Source organism: Centroberyx gerrardi, chromosome 16 (assembly GCF_048128805.1).
Source record: "Centroberyx gerrardi isolate f3 chromosome 16, fCenGer3.hap1.cur.20231027, whole genome shotgun sequence".
Taxonomy (NCBI): domain Eukaryota; kingdom Metazoa; phylum Chordata; class Actinopteri; order Beryciformes; family Berycidae; genus Centroberyx; species Centroberyx gerrardi.
The window spans coordinates 11,946,649-11,967,499 of record NC_136012.1 but is presented as its reverse complement, the minus strand read 5'-3'; the positions used below and the strand labels follow the sequence as shown (position 1 = coordinate 11,967,499).

The 20,851-nt window shown below is 43.4% G+C and overlaps 1 protein-coding gene across 1 annotated transcript; it reads left to right on the top strand.

Moving 5' to 3' along the window:
• The first annotated feature begins 7,376 nt into the window (after nt 1-7,376).
• adra2db (adrenergic, alpha-2D-, receptor b) lies at nt 7,377-9,258 on the top strand. The gene has a single exon (XM_071905869.2). It carries the CDS (start codon nt 7,804-7,806, stop codon nt 9,073-9,075), a length of 1,272 nt encoding a protein of 423 aa, XP_071761970.2. The 5' UTR covers nt 7,377-7,803; the 3' UTR covers nt 9,076-9,258.
• The last annotated feature ends 11,593 nt before the right edge of the window (nt 9,259-20,851 follow it).

Sequence of the window (20,851 nt, the reverse complement as noted above, 5' to 3'; positions counted from 1 at the left end):
GAAAGGTCATAGGCGTATTCTGTTGCGTCTGGCGGTTTGTCACTTCAGAAGGCGCGGCTGGATATTGATGCTTAGGAATTTTGCAGCTCAACTTAAACTAAAACAGAATAACAAGTCTTACTCAGAGAATTTTTTGAAAACCCACCAAACCATTAGAGAATCACAATTCTCATTTATATTGGATGATAACCGTCAGACCTCTTGTCTCATCAAAGGGAGTCTTTGCTGAGAACTGGTGGTCGGTCCTGTCGGTGCGTTCGCTTAGCCAAGGTCACAGCAGCTTTTTGGACACGGAAGCTGGTGGACGGGGTGCTCCTGCGGTCCTGTGTGTTGATGGTTGGAGCGAGGGACGTGTGCACTAGAGCTGCAGGGTCATTACCACAGGGCAGTGTGGCCGCGAGGGGGTGGGGGGTGGTTGGGTGGGTGAGGATCTCTAAAAGCCGCACCAGATGGCCGGGTGCAGAGAGGACTGGCAGCAGAGTCCCGTCCCATCGACATGCTACAGTGACAGTGGAGGAGAGACGGAGAAAGATGGGGAGCAGTGAAAGATTGAAGGGTGGAAATGCTTACAGAAAGAGTGCATGTCAACAGTCAGCCTGTAAACATGACACAGACACAAAGAGGAGGAGGTCTGATACAGTGAGATAAAAACGGGTGAGACAAGGACGATGTCTGAAAAGCATCCAACAGCCACCTCTTGACTCCCCCTGCTTTGCTGTCCACCTCTGTCTCACGCTCTCAAGCTATTTAGACAGCGCCTGCCACTGATCCTGCCACACTGTGCCATCAGATCCAGCGCTGTGTCAGTCACCTGCTTTTCCAAGGTGCCGTAGCAACATTGGCACCCCGAACAAGGCTGATTTGAGTGGCAGAGTGTGCCAGATCCAGAGACAAAAAAAGCCGGCGGTGGACCGGAGCCCGGTGATTCACTCCGCAATCTGGGTCCCCAGAGGCTGAAGGGTGCCACAAGACTCCTCACGGGACCCCGAGCTATTAACTGTTGGATGTAATGTGAGAAGATGAAAGGACAATAGCAGTGTTTTGGCAGCTTCCCTTTTGTGCTGATGCATTGCTGCTGTAGACTTCAAGTAAATCTGAGAATGAATATTAAACACCTCAGAAATCCACAAAGTCTGTGAAGTCTTTTTTTTAAGTTGCCTTATTCTGCTCTAATGCTGCCTCTGGAGTGGAGCTTCCTCTTGTTCCCTTGTAGATGCTCTATCAAAACGCAGTCTAGCAACCCTAAGTGAAAAAAGGGTCACAGACTGTTTTCATTGCACAGGATGAAGATGAGAAGTTACACTTTCTGTTACATTAGAAACCTTGGTTACACTAGAAACCTACGCTGGTGATGAATCACAATTAAATTCATATCTCAGTAATGGAAAAAGGCAGTCAAAGATTCTATCAAGACAAAATTAACATAAAACCCACATATCGTACTTTGGATATTGGATAAAAAGGCAGCCATTCCCTTTGTGGACTAGAATTCTTTGTGAAACAAATTCTTGTTGCTTTTATCACAGATATTTTGTGAAATTTGTAAAGAAACTGACTTTCAACTCATTATTATGAAACAAAGATGAATTAATCATGTTGAAAAGTAAAGTTGAAACTGCCAGAAATGGTCCTCTTTCCCCTTCTCTAATTTTTTTTATTCTTGTAAATAATGTGGAGTATCAAAGAGAGCAGCATTGTGTGCCAATGTAAACACTTGCTGTTAATAAAAAGAGATGTTTTCTGTGATAATATAAAGGCACAAACGCACTCTGCAGGCTGACGCAAAAATAACAGGGAAAGAGGCCAATGTCAAATGCAAAATGAACGCTCTAATGAGCACTTGGCCGGGCAGCGAGATGCAGACGGATACTGCGAATACTAACAGTTCTCTGTTAAGAGCCCCTTAAAAGCTGGGTCGTGTACCCAAGTGTGTCAGGAATGTGACAAATTGTAGAGATTAAGTTTTAACAAGAGTGGTTAAAGGTAAATTACTTCATTTTCACAGTTGACACTGGCAGACAAGCACCGAAGATGACCATAGCCTCCTAGTACTATTTTTGTGCAACCTAATATGGTCAGTTCGCACAGTTTTGACCGTTGCATACAACAGTAGTCTTCTTTTGTAATGTCAGAGCCTTCTCAAGTGTGAAGGCTCGGACATTACAAAAAAGAGCCTTTTAACATTTTATTTCACACAGTCTCTCTGCTCTCTCTAGGGTCTGATCAGTAGATTTTTGAAGCTGGAATGCGAAGAAATCTGAGTCCCTGAAATACATGGACATCAATTGGTATGGCAAGGATTTTGTAGTTTTTATCAATATAATGGGGAGCAAAGATCAAACAGAAATCCACTGAAATCTATTTGTGAGTCATATCTAAAAAAAAAAAAAAAAATCATATTAGGGGAGCATTCAGGACCGATGTTCCCTCTAAGCTCCCTCTATGTCTAATAATTTATTACATTGACCAAATAATAATATCTTGTGAGTCATCAGTCTTTGCTTTGCTTGTCCTCACAAATCTAGTTGATATAAGAGGGTTGTGGAAGTTCTGGTGGCAAATGACTGTGGCATACCTTAGGGTTTTAGTGAGTTGATGCTGAATTCACACTGATTTGTTGCCACTTCATGCCCCTCATCCATTTGCTCACCATCGGCCTATTCAGAAGCCTGAGGAGGAAAATATAAGGCCACCAACCCCGCATGATTAAAAGACATTTAATGAAATCGCACCAAACACACTGAATATGAGCTACTATTAATTGGACCAAGCTAATTAGTTTCATCAATGTGTAGTTTCATTAAAATCAGATGGAGCACGCAATTCACTGAGGCTCGTTTGGTAGAAGCCTGTTCACTAGGGACTTGGAAGTGAATTTCATAAGAAGATCTATATGAAAGATGAAGACCTTTATACCTAAATCCATTCAGAGATTTATCTGATGAAACAAGTTGATCAGTGTCTAGTTTGATCATTCAGAGCTGTTTTAGTAGATTATACCCTCTCTGTGATTAATGACGTCATGCGTGCTTAAGTGTTTAAATGATGAAACGGAACCAATCATTTTTTTGATTTGCCATTTATCAACATCTGCGCTGCGGTGTGAGGGGGCATAATGGGTTGTTTACTGGTGTTTGCAGACCATGTGTGGTTTTCAATATAGCTTCAGGTAATTAGCAATATGTTTATTGCCCTTTGAGCTTCAATGGCGTCACTTTATGCAGATAAGCACCCATCATAAACCTCTGCTGAAATCTCTTAGAATTCTGGGTAAATGTTCTATCAGGGGATTAGCTGACATGTTTGACCTTCAAGGCTTCATTAACCTGGTCACACTTTCCCGGTCCAGTGTGGTTTTGTCCAAAGGTGACGGAAATTTGGAGGAAAATCTTGTTTGTTGTGGACACAACAAAGGTCAACAGTCATGTATATAACCAGACCTGTCAAGCACACTGACAGCAGCAACAACACTAGAAGAAGAGGAATGGTGCGTGATTCCCTAAAAAAAAACATGTGAAACATGGAGTGGCTGTGACCACTCCACACACACACACACACACACACACACACATACACACACACACACACAAACACACATACTCACTCTCTCGGACTCTCCCATATACTCACACAAGCACACAGACCAGCACAAACACAAAGGGATCCTGCACCACACACACACAAATAAACAATACACATACTTAGGTAATCACAAATGGTCAAAGCCTAATTCCTTGGAGGAAAGTATTATTATAAATCACCTGCAACCTGGGCTGAGGTTTCCACACACCACCTCGAGTCATTTATTCCTGGAACATTACATAACGCAGCAGTGGGTTCTGCTCACATCCAGCCTAAACAGGCTCCTTAGAGGCAAGCAGCAAGGCAGGAGGATTGAGTCAGTCAGTGAAATAGAGCGATCAGTAGCCTCTGTATGTGGCTGCCCTCTCAGGCTTCTGTTTTCAGCAGTCTTGTATTGTCAATGAACACTTTTTCAGCATCAACATATGAACTAAGGTTAAACAGCTTGCTTTGGTATTAAAAAATAGAGAGAAGTGGGATTATCTGATAGATGTTCAGCATCATGATCTGGCATGATATAGCAGCCCATCCACACCCCATTATACCATATGGATTTCTCACTACGCCCCCACCCATAAAGACTAATCCGTCTGGGCAATCTCTCTCTTGCTAGTCTCCTGCGAGTCTTATTTCTGGATCGACACCAAACTCTTTTCAAGGCACAGCGGCTAAAAAACATCCTCGGGTATCTCCGATGTGTCGGCAGTCTTCACCCGATATCTGCGTGAGAGAAGTGAGAAAACGTGAGGGAGGGGAGAGAGGGCTCCGAATCGGCAGAAGCGATTTGGCAGTGAAACAGTGTTCATTGAGGGTATTAATAATCTTTGCTTGGCTAATGAATCATTGCTGTGGGCAGTAATTATCAGCGAAGCCACAGCACTCAAAGCACTATACCTGCTGGAGTCAGGACAAGTTGTCGAATCACTGTGCATCTCTAATGGATGGATGAGCTGATCAGATTGCAGCCATCAGGGCGGCTTGGTGCTTCTCCACTTGGTTCTGTGGCTTCAGTGATGCTTATATTTTAAAATGTGACAGGGGATATAATCTGCCATCCGCATCACAGAAGGGTCAAGGTGAGAGTCACAAACATGTCATGTTATGTTCACTCACACTCACACTAGTGTGAGTGTGAGTGAGACTTGTGAGACTTTTTATCGCTGTTTTTGTGTGTTTCTCAATGGGAAACTGTAAACTGTGGTGAGAGGTTATAGGTGAGGAAGCGGTGAGTTCATTTGATTTGTGCCATTTTTAGGTGTGTGTGGGTGGGTTTGTGGGAAAGCCTTTAGCCACAGAGGGACAGGGTGCTCAGGACGGGGATGTAATGTACATCCACCCCTCGTTAGGTGCGCTGATTGCATCATAACAGGAAGCTGGATCCAAACTGACAGGATGCTGGGTATTGTTGTGGGACCCGGAATAGAAGGCGAGGTGGAGAGGAAGGTAGGTGTGTGTGTGTGTGTGTGTGTGGACACAAACTTTATAGTGCAAAGCACACTAAAAAGTTTTTAGACTGACTTTCAGCTTTGAGAGATAGTCAACAAAATTTATTATGTAACCCTAAATTCTGTACTTATCAAATACTGGATTAGAGAAGAAAAGAAATTTATTGAAAGAAGTTTTTTCTTATTCTGTTGAACCATTCTCTGCACTGTTCAGTGTGAAAGGAGTTGACATTACGCAATAAAAAAACAACGCATTTTTTATTGTTGTTTTTCAATGGGACCTTGATAAGTGAGGCTCTTTTTTATTCCCTTATCTGGTCTGTGTTGATTGTGTCAACACCTGCAGGCAGGAAAATTCAGAGCCTATTGTATAATTTCAGTTTTAGCCAGGGTGAAAGTTAAAGGTGCAGTAAGTACAATTTTTCACTGCCCCAGAGTGCAAAATGACCATAATACTTCTGCGGGGGTTTGAGAGGGTCACTGATGAATACCAGTGACTCAACGCTTACTTCACCAGGTGCCGAGATTTCTGGCTTTCAAAACTCACATTCCAGCTTGTTTTGGAGCAAGCCCATAGATTTCGTAATGCCCCTTTTTATATTAGGATAACCTCTTAGATGAAAAAGCAACAGAGTAGAAAAAACTAATGGTGTTTTTCCTCTGCTAAAACTCTCTCTGTTTTTATTTGTAAAATGCATGTTAGTCTTGGTGGATGCTGGCTACTGAGGTCAGTGTTTTTTCTCTTTTTATGCAGCAGCAGGTAGAGCCTGAGGGAATGTCAGACCACTGATGTGCTGTGACAGTCACCCTTTACATGAGCTCTTCTCAATTTTTTTTTGTGTTCGTTGTGGGGAGCAAGATCAGAGAGAGAGAGAGAGAGAGAGAGAGAGAGAGAGAGATGAGAATCCACTGTTGCAAACTGTCCGAACCCTCCTCCTCCTCCTCCAACTCATACTCCTCCTCTGTCTTGTCTCGCCTCAGCCACTAAAAGATGTTCTGACTGAGCCCCCAGACAACTCACTTTCAAGGCTGAGTATCGACACACACACACACACACACACATAGCCTACACACACACTTGAATGTTGGCAGCCATCTAACAGCTTTAGATAGACTGCAAATCTCACACTGACAACCCCTCCAGCAGATGCTATTTACTTTATAAATGGAGCCTTTTGGATTTTCTTTGAAATCCAAAATTAGTGAAGCACACATCTGCCGAGCAGAGCTGCAGTCTGCACCGCAATCAGCTCAGCAGCACTTTCACAATGACCCCTATGTGGCCGTGATAGTTGGTGCGTGCGTGTGTGTGTGTGTGTGTGTGTGTGTGTGTGTGTGTGTGTCTTTTTGTATCGCTCCTCAATGGTAAATATCCCCTGGCTATACGGCTGGCTGCCTAACACTGCTGAACACTGCATAGGCCTACGTGTTATATAACTAAACCTCCATTACAAATCAGCTGCAAGCTTCTCAGCAACAGGTATTATGCTCGCATCCATATGAGTATAGAAAAATACAAGAATGCGGTGCATGAATAACGACACAGTGGAACAGCGCCATACAAACATATTCCTCTATCAGAAACGGCAGATGTGATTAAAGAGGTGATGTGTCTTCATTCAAGCAATCAATTCGGCCGAGTGGCTAATAATGCTTAACACTATCTGAGCTGAGATGGAAAATACACCTCTACAGCCTATGTCAAAGGCAGAATATGAGTGCAGATGATGGGTCCATCACAGTTGCATGAAAGCCTTTTTTATTTTGAAAACTGTGGACTCTAATTGGTGTTTGCGGTGGTCCCGCAGTGTCGATAAAGTTCAGAGAAACATCCCGCTGTGCCGCTTTCATCTCCACAGCCATCCGTGGCTCCTGATGGCCAAGTCAGCTCAAACCTTTCAGCCGATGGCACGAAAAACTGTAAATAAATAATTAGCCTAAATAAAAAGCCTACAGCATGGCACGTGTTACGTTCTGTGATACAAAACCTTTCCATCTAGTGTGTTCTTTGCCTCGATCTACAGGCTGTAGGCTACACACGAAGCTGAGAAAAGTGAAAAATGAAAATATGAAAGCAGCCAAGTAAGTGAGTACACGCAATCAACTGCACAACGAGCCCAAAGGCTTGCCTAAAGAGGCTCAATTCCAGTTTCAAATAAATCTCAAATCTCTCTGTTTCAACAATGCTGTGTGAAACACCGAGGTCTCTCTCTCTCTCTCTCTCTCTCTCTCTCTCTCTCTCCCTCTCCCTCTCTCTCTCTCTCTCTCTCTCTCTCTCCGTTAAGTTTAGAGATGGGTTGGTCCTCGGAGTGATGTCACTCACTTCACTCCTGCATGGGCATTCATTCCACCAGCAGTGTGTATCTTGCGCGCGCGTCTCCAAAGCATGCTTTACAGCAAAACGCAAAAACAGCATTACGCACGGCGATGTGACAGACAGCAGAGGAGCAACTTCATTCGTGGACACTTGGATTGTGAATTCTGTTATTCCCGAATTTACTGGATACATTTGGAACTCCGTGAGCGCGTCGGCTGTATTGGGGACCATTTGGAGGACTCGCAGTGAAGGGATTAATGTCCGGGGACATATTTGTGCAGGTACTGCATGTTATGTAGGCTACTCTATCTGTACAGACCACAAGCCTTGCCGCACAACATATCTCCATGTGTTAATAACTATTGTGAGGCAACTCAGTGCGCATCGTCTTAACTGTTTTGGAAAGGAAAGGGGTGCAAAAATAACCAACATGACAGGCGAGGACAAATCGAGATCAAAATGGATTTAAACCAATTAAATCCGGCGACACAAAACGTCTCCAATGATGAGAACAGCACGGGCGCACCGATTGCGCTGCCACACACGGAGGCAGCCGCCGCGCTCATCATCCTGGTGGTTTCTGTGATCATCTCGCTGACCATTGTCGGTAACGTGCTGGTCATTGTTGCGGTGCTGACCAGCCGGGCTCTCCGTGCGCCCCAGAACCTTTTCCTGGTCTCACTGGCGTCTGCCGACATCCTGGTGGCCACGCTGGTCATCCCCTTCTCCCTCGCCAATGAGGTCATGGGCTACTGGTACTTTGGCACCACCTGGTGCGCCTTCTACCTGGCGCTAGACGTGTTGTTCTGCACCTCGTCCATCGTCCACCTGTGCGCCATCAGCCTGGACCGCTACTGGTCAGTCACCAAGGCGGTCAGCTACAACCTGAAGCGGACACCCAAGCGCATCAAGTCCATGATCGTCGTGGTGTGGGTCATCTCGGCTGTCATCTCCTTCCCCCCTCTCCTCATGACCAAACACGACGAGCGGGAGTGCCTGCTGAACGACGAGACCTGGTACATCCTCTCCTCTTGCCTGGTCTCCTTTTTCGCCCCGGGCCTCATCATGATCCTGGTTTACTGTAAGATCTACAAGGTGGCCAAGCAGCGCTCCTCCACCGTGTTCGTGGCCAAGAACGGCCTGGAGAGGCAGCCCTCCCAGTCGGAGACCTGTTTCGTCAGGAAGGACCGGTTCGAGATGGAGAGCCCCAGTAGCCAGAGCTCCGGCAGCCACCAGCAGAGGCAGGGGGAGCTGGACGACATCGACCTGGAGGAGAGCTGCTGTCCGTCGGATATTAAACCCCGGAATCACCGCTTCGCCAAGCGGAGGAAGGTGGAGGGCTCGGACTGCTGCCCGCATCAGAGCTGCCGTCTCTCCTGGGCCTCGGCCCGGGCCTCGCAGCTCGTCCCGGAGCAGAAGAGCGCAGCGGGGCGCCAACAGCTGGCCGCGGCCAACAAGACCAAAGTGGCCCAGATGCGGGAGAAGCGCTTCACCTTCGTGCTGGCAGTAGTGATGGGGGTGTTCGTGCTTTGCTGGTTCCCCTTCTTCTTCACTTACAGCCTGCACGCGATCTGCAGAGACCGTTGCTACATCCCCGGCGCGCTATTCAACCTCTTCTTTTGGATAGGCTACTGCAACAGCTCGGTGAACCCCATCATATACACTATTTTCAACAGGGATTTCAGAAAAGCGTTCAAGAAAATCATATGCAGAACTTCCAAACGCACATAAGCGCACTGACTCAGAAAGTGTGTTGTGCCCCTCTCTCTCATTCCACAATGGAAAGGAATTAAGAGACTAATTGAGCCTCTGACTGTTGTTCCAAAGCAAACCTTTCAATGTAATTACTATCATATCAAAATAAAGATCCAGTGTTGTGTACAGATGTTTAAATGTTCATGAATAAAATGTAAAGAGGAGCAGTATTAAAAGAAAAGTAAAAAATATTCATACTTGTCTGTTAAATATGTTGCAGAGAGTGATTAAAGCATGGTCATGTTTGAAGATTAGATAACAAATTTATGCCACTTGAGATATGCTAAGTTATAATATATAGGCCACTGTATAATAAGTCCTGCATACCTGCACCTTCGAACAAGATGGCCCCCTCTGCATTTGAATAAATCTTTTATGCTGCAGTAAGTAGGGGGAACGAGCTGGTTCAGAGTAAAATTGAAGTCATGAAACCAGATTCCAGTGCTGGCGGCTGGTTCACAGTGGGTGTTTTGTGTTCAAATAGATAGAAGATTAATCTCCACCATCTATAAGGCATGAGCAAGAGGATAAGCAGGCAAGCAAGTAACGCCTGTATGTGTGTGTGCATGTGTGTGTGTGGTTGTGTGTGTGTGCTTGCTTGCAATGCCTGTCTGTAAGCCTGTCAAAATGTCTCATCCGATTAGCCCAGTTTATCACCAAGAGTAGTATTTTTTGCATGGTGAAAATGTTTGGCATCAGTACATGTGATTCAGTTTCATGTCTGTACGTCTTTCTTTGCTGCCTGCAGAAAACTGTCCCAAATGCGTGCAGTTCCAGCTAGACCAGCAGGGCACACAGCCATTTCTTATCAGTGAACCCCCAAACTTACATAAGGCTCTAATCCCACCCCCCGCCCCACAAACACACACACACACACACACACACACACACACACACCACCACACAAACCATAACAATGGCCATGAGACCCGTGTGCAAAATCTATTGGATGCATCTGTGTATTTCATTTCAATACCTTGCTATTGTCATATGCTGTCAGTAATATTTAACCCACGAGATCATAATTCTCACACTCAATGTGATTCGAATGTCATGAGGACGGGAGATTAGATCTTCTGAACAGAGCCTTACCTCTTATCCCACAAATGTCTCTTTCATTTTGTTGTCAAATTCATTTATATCCTCAGCCAAATAAAAAGTTGAGTACGTCGAGCCAGTCTGATAGATTCGACTGACTCAAGGACGCTCAAATGTGTGACACAAGGCAAAAATCAAAACAGGCCTGCTTCCTCCACCTTGAAAATAACATCACCGGACTCTGTTACTGCAGGTAGAGCCAGACTTCCATCAGACACCAAATCTCTTTGGTTCAATAACAGCTTAATATCCACAAGCCAAGCTTCGGTCTATAATCCTCTGTTTTATAAGCCAGTATTATCGTAGAAAAAATCATATGGATTATGTCTTCAACTATCCTCTAACTTGCCACTGCCTAACTTTGGACATTTATATAACAAATTCACGAATTGACAGCATATTACGTGAACAAGCCATCAACTTACATGGGAAAAAATACATGAAGAAATTGTTAAAATGTATGTCATTATGTCAAGGAAATGGTCTAAAAATGTGAGCGTTAATAGTTTGATTAAATTGGAGGCTTCATTTGAATTGTATAGAAGTGTTTGCTATACAGCCCAATATTGTGGTTAGTTCGTGATGCATATGGGATATAATGTGAAACGTGGAATATATGATGAGGCATGAGGCGGCTTGTTTTTCTCTGGGAAAGTCTAGTTAGTGAAAGGAGAGCTGACCAGCCCCATATCAGGCTATTGTCTGCACTGTGGGTGCTGGGGGTAAATACACTATTTATATCCACTTAGGAATGCCTTCAAAGCACTCCTACCATTCAGTGGCGCCTTGCCAAAGAGAGTCACCCGGTGTGAGGGGTCTCATGCTTTTGGAAAAAAAAAAAGAAAAAAAAAAAAGTTGTTTGGTTCCCTTGGTTTTACTGAAGTCTATCGAGATTCATGTGTGTTGTTAAAATATGATCAAGGGGAACGGAGTGAAGGTGCTTGTGTCTTTCCCTTTCTCTCGGAGAGATGTTATGGAGAGAGCGCCGCCACATTATTCATGACCGGAGTTAGACAGTCTGAAAGAAGTGGAGCTGGTTTGAGAGAAGGTAACTTTATCTCAAAGGGATCCGCAGTCTATTCAAACAAATGAAACGTCTGCCCCGATCACACTCACCAGGAGAGGTAAAATTAGATCTGTATATCTTCATCTTCAAGTCGTATTTCTGATTAACAAGATCAAAGTGATGTTAATATGTAGTAGACATGTAACCTAATTTCTCAAGAGAGTGCGGCCATCACACTGAATGCATTTACATGTAGGAGATACTCACATGCCTTGTCAACAGAAAAAAAACACTGAACGCCCACATGTAATTTGCTTCCTGATAGGTTAGTGCTGGTTTTGATTACGATCTGTCGAGACATGGAACTCCCCTGTCAAATCTTACTTTGCAATTCAATTATCTTTCTAATCAACTGCTCCATTGCAGCAAGAATGGAGCACAATGCTTTTAATTAGCTGCACTGTTTCTCGTTACTTTGGGCCATATGTAATCTCTCCAGGCATGTCTGCTCACACACCACACTCCCCCTAGAACTCTACTTCAGTGTCCCAACCGGGCGGCTTGTAGCCCCGTAGCAAATGACACTCTCAGCCTTTTCTTCTGGTCCCTGTAAGAGAAGAATTACACAAGACACAAAACAGAACCCTCACAATGCTTCACTATTCATAAGGTAGATGTTACTGCTAATTGCATTTTGATTCTGGACAATGGAAGTGTTTTCAGTTCCCTTTTGATTTACAAGCCTCTCCAGCCGTCGCCTCCATCTATTAGGCTGTTCATTTGTCCTGGATTGTAAACACAGTCGGGAGAGCAGTCCAGGAAGAGAAGCGGAGCCTCGGCGACCTTCAACCTCTCAAATCCCCTCCTACGGGCTTAATGAGAGCGCCAGACCAAATGGGACAGAGCCAAAACATTTCCTGGTTAGGGATGCTATCGGAAAAGCTTTATCCAGGCCTGTTAAAAGGGAGGAAGAGACGCGGCAGCTGGGGGTCAGCGCTCGGAGCCGGCTGCCGGGACCGCTTAGGGTCGGCAGGATGGGCAAGGCTATTTGCAGTCGCAACAGGCAGATGAGATGCGGTTATAAATGTTTGAAGATGGGAGAAAGGAGCCTCTTAGGAGGAGAGAGGAGGAGAGAGAGAAAGAGAGAGAGAGAGCAGTTGCTTGTTGTCCTCCGCCTGCATTACCTTGTTTGTCAGACACAATGCAGCATCTGCAGGTAATTGCTTTTTTCAATTGTCTCTAACAAGATAAGGGTTGGAGGCGTGCAAGGCCAAAACTCGCGTCAATCCCAGGAAGCTGCGCATCTGGAGAAGAAGAGCCAGTTTGTCATCAGTGTAAATCAGTCGGTGTCAAGTCTGGGCAAGGTTACAACTGGGCTCACTGTCTCCAGCCCTGTCTCGTATATCACCCTGCTTAACACCCGCGACCATGTGTCATAGGAAATCACGCGACTGTAACGCTACCAGACACACGCAGCGCGCAGATGCTTGGCTCACAGTGGCTCTTGGCTCTGTTTGTGGGGATATAGGAGTGTATCTCAGGATGCAGTCATATGCAGACATGTATCCCCCAGACCTCTTGAAAGACCGAAGACGAGGAGAGCCAAATCCCCAATAGAATCAGACAGCAGTAACATTATGGTGACAGAAATAAAACTGTTTTATTTCGCAGTCTGGAGCAAAGGCAGGAAAGACACCGGTTTATTAAAATGAATGGCGGCAACAAACATTTTTCAAGATGACGCAAGTTTTTTCCTGTTGACATACTGACAAATAGACACACATAAAAAAAGGTTTTGCACAGAAGGCATATGGCGCCACGCTCATGGGAGCCCCAGCTTCTGTCTGCATGAATCCCTGTATGTTAATGGCAGTGGATGATCCATAGTTTTATGCCTGGAAGGTTCCAAGCTGAACCAAACAAAGTCCACAATGAGACATTAACGGCGAGACAAAATTCAGTGCCGTTCCAACTTTTCCAGGCTGAGGCGTCTGTGTAAAATATAGATTAAAAAAAAAAAGAAGTCCATCGCTGTGCCAGTGGCAGAACCAGGATGGGCTTCAGTAGGTTTTATTCAAAGCTCTGCCTCCTGGATGTGTCCACTTGTGCTGAAAAAAGGAACTGTTTACGTCAAAATGAAATATCTATTCTCTCAACAAAAGCAGTCAGAGAAAACTTAACTTTAAGTGTTAGTGTGACTGTCTGTGTGTGTGTGTGTGTGTGTGTGTGTGTGTGTGTCCCCAGGATTGCGCTGATGCCAACAGACATAGCCAGCGTCTCGCCCCATCCAATTAATGGAAGCAACATCATCTTCGTTTTTCAATGGACTGCCATAAGGAAGTAAGCAAGTGTGTGTGTGTGTGGGTGTGTGTGTGTGTGTGTGTGTGTGTTGGCTAAACGAATGGCAGTTTCAAAGAAAAGGGTGCTTTCCCTTCCAGGACTGACATTGGTTATTGTGATAGGACTGGCCACTCTGGGGTCTGATTAATGAACTGCAAAGCTGAATGTTCTCTCATTGGCAGCAATGGGCGTATAAGGGGAGAGAGAGAGAGAGAGAGAGAGAGAGAGAGAGAGAGAGAGAGAGAGAGAGAGAGAACAAACAATTGAAGGGGATACAGGCCAGGCAATCACAGAACCAGAATAGAGAAATGAGAATAGAGAACCAGCTCTGGTAACTTTCATTCCGGAAAGGTGCAACTAGGATACTTCAAATCAATCAATGATCTCTCTCTTTTCTCATGTTTTTCTTTCATCACTACCATTAGCCTTGAGGCTTAAGGTACAAAAAGGGATATATGAAAGTAGTTGGTAGTTATCCAAATAACTGTCTGAATAAACAGCATCACACCTCTCTCTCTCTCTCTCTCTCTCTCTCTCTCTCTCTCTCTCTCTCTCTCTCTCTCTGAGTAACCTATATTTGGCAAACAAGCGTATGAGTATGCAATGATCTTCCCCTGCTGACAAACACCTATAGTTAGTGTCTTATCATCAGTTCAGATGGCTATTTACATTTACATTTACATTCCACTTCACATTCAAATCTACTCAGTTTTCAAATTATTCACCTTTCATCCACTAACAGAACACAATTGTCTGTGGCTCTGTCGTGTTTCCTAACAGGAACATGTCCCTCTTTGTCTGTTTTACCTTGGTGAATGCCTCATCTACAAAGACCAAAGCGGATAGATGTAGGAGAGACAAACTGCAGATAGGTAGATGCAGGATATATGATGAGGCTTCTGTAAATATTGAATAATATATTGCTGGCTTAAACATTTGTCTTTCCAGATTAGTGGGAGATATCTTATTTATCCCCACATACTCTGTCTCATCAAGTGAACATGCTCCCTCAGCAGTCTCTGGGAGATTAAATTTACTTTTGTTTCTAGCCCCCTTCCCAGGTATTGTCTAAATCCAAACAAAAGGCTCTTCTCACTGCAGCTGATTCATTTTGCAGGAAATTCGTGATAAGCATATATACCTAATTGTCTCTGTGGATATGCACTATTTGCGTTTGGTGCTTTCCTAGTTCCTGGTTTGAGGCAGATTACTGGGATGATACTCTGCCCCGATGTTCTGCTGGATCATAGATCCCAAGTGCATCTCTTCCTCTTCCCTTTTATTTTCCTTTCCTATTGTCCTCCGATGTCTCCCTTCGTCTTTACGATCACCTGCTGTCACAACACAGACACACACACACACACACACACACAGGCACAGGTATATACACACACGCACACACCTCCTGCTCGCTCTCTCTGTCCATTTCCCATATTGTGGCATATAGCTACACCATTAAGAGAACACCTATGACCTGTGATATGTCATCTGTCCCGTTAGCAGCAATTTAGTGTTATGGGGGTGGCGCTCTGATGGACACCAGAACTCACAAACAGCCAGACTCACTTTGTTGTGAGACAGATGTGTAGAGCCATATGTGAGCTCTGATAACTAGTAGAGGTAAAGGAGCCGGACACAATCAGGGGCCATACCATCTGCTAGCAGTATGTTTTACTGATCCTGAGCCTGTATCTATCAGGCGTCTCAGAATAACTTCAAGGAAGTTTGACTTGGACTAAAAATAGTCCCGGCTCAGACCCGGACATGAGAGCTAGTTATGAAGCTTCCTACACACACTTTCAACAAGGAGTAGACCTTCTCCTTTGAGAATGTATCTGGTTTTACGACACTCTGAGCCACAAACTGAAATTATGACCATGTCTTGTAGTTCAAGTAAGGAGTCAACACATTGAAAGAGCTATATCTAGATAATTTGATATAGAAAAATTAAATAAAATACAGAAAATAGAACCACTCCAAGGTATATATAACAATAACAAACTAAGTGCCTATAGAATCTTTGCCAAAAATGATAAATGTCTGAAAATGGCAAATCATAGTTCATCTGCTTTTCTAAATAACCAGTTGAGGTTGATCCAGCGCTGTATCTTGAGCTCATTGTTAAGACTGTCGGCCTATCTATTTTTAATTATAAGTCCCTATACATTGAGTGTGACTATGACTAGGCTATAATAAATTAGGCCCATGCTTTGTCAGCGCTTTTGAGCGGTGTGGAAATGAATGAATCTGTGTACCAGTGGACTGACCCAAATCATCGCTGTTGCATAGCTGCATTTACCCTGTTTCCAAAAACTAGTTCCAAGAAGTTTAGTTTCTGCAGAGACAGCACAGGTCCTTTTTTGTAGATGGAGCGATTACATCCCAGACAAGGTCATTCACAACAAGTGTTCAATATTTATAGAAACAATATCTTTTAAGACGCTTGTTGTTGTCAAGCGTTCCCCACACATCCCTCCTCTCCTGGAAAGTGCGCAAGTTGTTGCCTCATTGCCATTGGCTGGGAACTTAGCGGGTTGGGAAAGCTCTCAAGCTCTCCTAAATACTGGAGGAGATTTAGGAGGATTTTATTTTTTCCTTGTTAAGAAGATTGATAACAAGCGAAAAGTGGGACCAAATTTACGTCACTCTGAGAATTGTTGGGAGAGTTAGGACAGATTTTTAGATGTGAGAATGCAGAGGAAATGCATGTAAGGGTTTTTGACAATTCTTAGTGAAAATCCAACAGAAAACTGGAATTAGAGTCTAGGATTGTGAACATGAGTAAGTCTCTCAAAGCTTGAAACTGCCATAAGATCTTGGTGGTGCAGCAACACTGACAATGAATGGGAATCTAAATTTATGAATATTATGACACATCCAGGATGATCGTTCAGATATAGGGGCACACTTTCAAAGTCAGAGCTGCTCACACTGAAAAATAAAGCTGGGAAATGGATGAAGAAGCTTGAAAATGTCAATAATGAAGTATTAATGTTTAATTAATGGCATCACAAATTAGCGCCTATCTTTTTGAGACAGATGATCGAGTTTAGATATTGATTGATGTAGGCCATATGTTTCATTTTACGTACACTATCTCTATAATTTTTTGCCTTCAACAAAAATAACATTCCTTACAAGAATTCTCCATAAATTCAAGAATTCTCCATAAATTCTCCATAAATTCAAGAAGAGGAGAGTCAGAAGTGAAGGCTGTTGGAACAGGAAGAAGAGGGAGATGTGGGAAGGACGGAGGCGGTTTCTCAAGCTCTGACCTCCGTCTCGATGACCCCTGAGCAGACCGCGGCCCTGCTGAGGAGGGACGCTAGGGAACGGAGGGACTCTCTCACTCCAGAAGACGATAACCCATGCAGCGGGGACTTGGCTGTCGTTCGACTTGTCCTTACACTCATTCATCATCATCTGTGACAGGTTTCGGATGCAGAGTTTACGTTCGATTATAACAGTGTCTGTCCCGATGCAAGATAGCGGAACAATGCATCGAGTGGAGCAGATCACACCCTTTTCCCTGAGGGGGGCCTGAGGAGATATTTGATAAACGGCACAAGTCACTTGGGTCATTTACACTATAATCATCCTGACATGGCAAGTTCTCATGGGCCCACAACCTGCCCAGAACCAGCCAAGCAAGCGTAGGAGGGTCATTTTGTTTTCCATCCTACTTCCCTGACTCGGAACTATTTTAGACCCTGCAGCTATACGGGCCTTGCGGTCAACGCTCCCAAGCAACAGAGCCGGCGTTTCATATCGTAGCGAACAGACAGTGTAGCAAAATTCAGCCATCCAAAGGACAACAGGATGTAATAAATCAAAGTGAGCGCTGATTGAAAGAGATTGCTGAGGAGAGAACAGCTGTGTGAGATAGCAGCTCCTCATACGTAATGGAGATTGCCACAATTCCACTGTGGCATCAGAATAAAACGAGAGGGAAAAATGCAGGAGAAATGAAACGTAGCAGACGACACCCTAAGGAAATAGGCGATGGTCCCTTAGTGGGAACAGCACAAAGTAGTCCAACCAAAGGGAATGTTTATTTTCATGACCTTTGACCCCCTTTCTCCCGCATCTATTTGTCTCCATTTTCCTTCCTCATCCCTCTATTTAACTATCCTCTTCGAGAAATAATAACGTTCCTGTTCAGTATTATGCCAGATGCACATTCCTGGGCCATTTTGCTGCAACTTATTTTCAGGGCCAAATCTGGAATTTATAGTACATGATTCACTACCTGAGAATGGGCAATGACAGCCTAAATGTGTGAGATCAAAAGAAAATACGGTTAATAATTTCTTCACTTTATGTTCCACTTTGTCTTGATGAAACTCAATCTGTCAAGCTTCATCTCACTGTCAATATTTCTAAAAGGATAATATTTCACATAACAACTCTAATGTCCAAAGTGGGAGCCCAGATTCAACAGCTTCAAAAGAGCAAAGCTGTGATTAATCACACTGATATGTCAGTCCGAGGGTCTCGTCTATACCATGTTAATAGCATATGTAGAAATAATAGACAAAGTATTACTTACATACTGAATGGCCAGCCAGTAATAGAATTTGAGCTCTAACCGAGGTTATATCAGATTGCAGATTAAAAGATTTATCACCAAGGCCAGCTCTCTGGGAGAGAGAATTCATCTGCAGCTGAAAAAACTGCTCCAGCACCAGGAATACACTAAATAAACTTCTAGTGAATAGATATTTGGTATTTTGGGGTCACCCGGGGAATTCCCTGAGGAGTAAACAGCAGCTCACTACAGACTTTGGGCAATCACATTTGGATTCTCTGGGAGGACACTTATAGGGAAAGACAGAGAAGGTAGGCTGCTTGAAACAGGGTCTGGAGTCCCATATTGTGTAATTTTATGGATATCTTTCTTTGGAGGTTGAGCTGACAGCACATCAATCTGGCCGATCCAGAGGAGATGCGGACACCTGGTGGAGGAGGTGGAGGAGGTGTTGAGGGGTGGGTGGTGTGTATCGATCATGTGCCTCCTTGTCCGAGCTCTGCATGAATGCAAAGCAAATTGATTTTCCATCAAACTACAAACCACATATATATATATATATATATATATATATATGTAGAGCGAGAGAGAGAGAGAGAGACAGAGAGAGAGAGAGAGAGAGCTCTGACTTTTTTAAAATCAAAATTGAGTTATTCTTCATCTTTGAATGTCGTCATTTTTTTTTTTAAAGATAGAAAGGTATCTCGTACATTGAGCTTGATACTATAAGGTATTTCCCATCCAATCACAAACTTCAATGTTTCAGTAAGGACCAATCAAATCTACTTTTCAGCCACATCCTCTCAGAGTTTAGCTAATGTAGCCTGAAAGGATTGTAATAATGGCATGCAAGCCAGAACACAGGAAAAAAGTTTAAAGTTAATGTATCACTTTCATTTTTCAGGATAATAATGAAGGCTAAGTTAGGATTTTAGACTTAATCAAGGATAATTGCTAGTTCACCAACCAAATCATTAGCTTCCTGATAAATTAGCTAGCGCTAGCTAGCTAAGACTTGCTACGTAGCCTAACATCAAATGGCATATGATCATCATTGTTACCTAACAGGTTATCTCTCTCTTTCTACTGATGAATCCATAGTATGTGGATGTAATATTAACTAACTCCTGCCTAGTTTATGTAGAAAACTGTTGTGCACTATAATTTTATGCAGCTCTGATTCAGTCATAGCACAAAAAGCATCCATTTTTATCTGAGGGCCAATAAACATAATGTCCTGTTCTGTCAGTGGAGTGAGTGCTAAGCCTTACCAGTTAATTGATATAGATACCGGAAATTGTTTTTAAAATATTAGGGTTGGGAAATTTGTTAAATCAATATGAAAATAGCTTGTGTTATAGTTTTTGTTATATTAACATAATTTTTGTTTACAAAACAAAAAGAGTTCATGCAATTTTACATAATGGTGTTTTCCTGGGCTTTTTTTGAAATAAAAAAAATGCTATACCACATTTGATTTAATTTGATGCAATCTAGTCTTAATGTGCTTCAAAACTGCCTTGATAGGCTAATTCAATTTTACCATTAAATCATATTCATCCAGTTTCCCACTGAAAGGTTACTTTATTCTAAAAACTCTGAAAAAGTCAAACCCAGATTGACTTCTATCTCTGTTTGTGTCCTTGTAAAAAATAATCCAATTTAGAATTATCATATGGATTTTGATACTTTACATTCAAATATACATTGGGGAGCAGACTTTGTTGAGCTATAAAGATAGATTTCACGACATTACAGTTTTGCCAGCTGGGATGTCAAAACTTTGATGCTCAGTATCTCAGAACTGTAAGTACTCTACTCAGATAGAACCTTACAATTCCAAGCTCACGCTGTCCCAACTCACTTTTTGATCTGTTTTTATCTGAAATTGAATCGTTACCTGCAGGCAAAGTTTACATGTAGTGAGGGACGTCCCATGCAGAACAAAGACCCACAGGAACATACAGTATGCTGCAGAGGTAGCTTGGGTAGCTAATGAGCCATAGAGGATGTGGTGTGTGTTCTAAATGAACCGTATAGGATACGTTAATGCTAATGAACAATTATGGAGGAGGCTCATGTCAAAGGGCACCGGTGCACAGGTGCGGCGGCAAGGGGGGCGCTAGGGGGCGCGTGAGCTACCCCTGGAATGAGCCAAGCTCCCCCTAAGCACCCCCTGCAATTTTCTTTGGAGAAAAAAATAATTAGGATACAGAATGAATATAACAAGGTTAATTTCTATATGAAAATATAATAAGTTTATTATTCTTTGCAAAAAAAAAATAAAAGATCCCACTGACCTCTGCTAAAGTGTGGTGTGATTGGTTGCTCTGTTCATTACGTATCGGAGAGAGTTTTGTTGTGAGAGTCAAAGAGATTAGGATAATTTAGCTATAGGTGCTCAATTAAGTTGCTTAGCTGTGGACTGTGGTGTGTCAAGATAGACCAATTTGTCATTTCTTTAAAACGAGGAAGGGTGGAGGACGGCGAACGTGAAAAAATGGATAATGGCAAGGTGGTGAGGCCTATAATGCTATCGCTACGGAGGAAGAGGAAGGTGATGGCGGAAGAGGGAAGCCGAAGCCTGGAGAGGGACTCGGAGATTGAGGAAAATTCTCCAACTGAAAATGAAAGTGTGGGGGAAACCTGTACGCTAGCCCTGCAAGCAATCCCACCACTGGCCCGGTGGATTTAAGTCAAGGTGAAGGACCAAGGCGTCCTCAACTAAAGTTGTATGAATGGTTCTATTGCTTTTTATTATAGCACATACTGTATGATGA

Coding starts and splice junctions, on each gene's coding strand:
- adra2db (XM_071905869.2), top strand. CDS start 7,804: ATGGATTTAAACCAATTAAATCCGGCGACACAAAACGTCTCCAATGAT.